At 42.6% G+C, this 792-nt stretch overlaps 1 protein-coding gene across 1 annotated transcript; it reads left to right on the top strand.

Annotated features, from left to right (window-relative positions):
• Positions 1-91: 91 nt before the first annotated feature.
• Positions 92-718, top strand: LOC105462261 (ubiquitin carboxyl-terminal hydrolase 13-like; the record flags this gene model as incomplete). The annotated part of the gene is made up of 3 exons (XM_011708782.1): positions 92-160; positions 257-455; positions 566-718. Coding segments are annotated over exons 1-3 (354 nt in total), but the record flags the coding sequence as incomplete, so codon positions are not given.
• Between the last annotated feature and the right edge of the window lie 74 nt (positions 719-792).

Here is a 792-nt window from a genome sequence, read left to right as displayed (position 1 = left end):
TTTCAAGCAGAAGACGGCATACGACTAATCAGACAAAAAAAAAATTATTGGATATCGACGTAGTCCAGTAATTGCTGGTAAATTTCAGATATGTGGAGAGAGCGCCAACAATATTCGCTAATAATTACAACGACCCGGCGTCGGATATTAATGTTCAAATGTGAGTCATGGTGAACTGCTCGACAAAGTAGTCTATTTATTTTAGTGATAGTCCAAAACTCTGAATTACAATTCGACAATTTCAATTTCTCACCAGGGCGAAATTGGGTCTCGGTTTACTCTCTGGCAAATACTCGGATCAGCCGAGCAAATCATCCGGCACGGACGACGAGTCGCGGCAGGGTATTCCGCCGCGGATGTTTAAGGTCCTGATCGGTCGCGGACACGCCGGCTTCTTCTCGAATCGGCAACAAGATGCTCAGGAGTTTCTCCTTTACCTGATTAATTTACTCAGTGTAACTATTAATTTTGTTTCTGGTCCTTGGTATTCTTCGCGCGTTGTTAAACCTATTAATTAAATTAAAACTGTCGAAGATTTTGATCGGGGAAATTGATTTTTGAACAGCGCAACAATCGACACGAGGTGTGCCCCACGGAGTGCTTTAAATTTAAAGTCGAGGAGAGATACCAGTGCGGTAAATCCAACAAGGTCAAGTACACCAATCGGCCGGAATACATCCTACCACTACCGATACCATTGGAGGCGGCGGTGAACAAGGTGCGTACATTCGAACGCGTTTGATAATCTATTCGAAAAATTATGTTACCGAAATTAATCGTGAAATATATCAA

The sequence above is a fragment of the Wasmannia auropunctata genome, unplaced genomic scaffold, assembly GCF_000956235.1.
Source record: "Wasmannia auropunctata unplaced genomic scaffold, wasmannia.A_1.0 LD267203.1, whole genome shotgun sequence".
Classification (NCBI taxonomy): Eukaryota; Metazoa; Arthropoda; class Insecta; order Hymenoptera; family Formicidae; genus Wasmannia; species Wasmannia auropunctata.
Note: the sequence above shows the minus strand (reverse complement) of the source record. Positions and strands in the feature narration are given on the sequence as shown.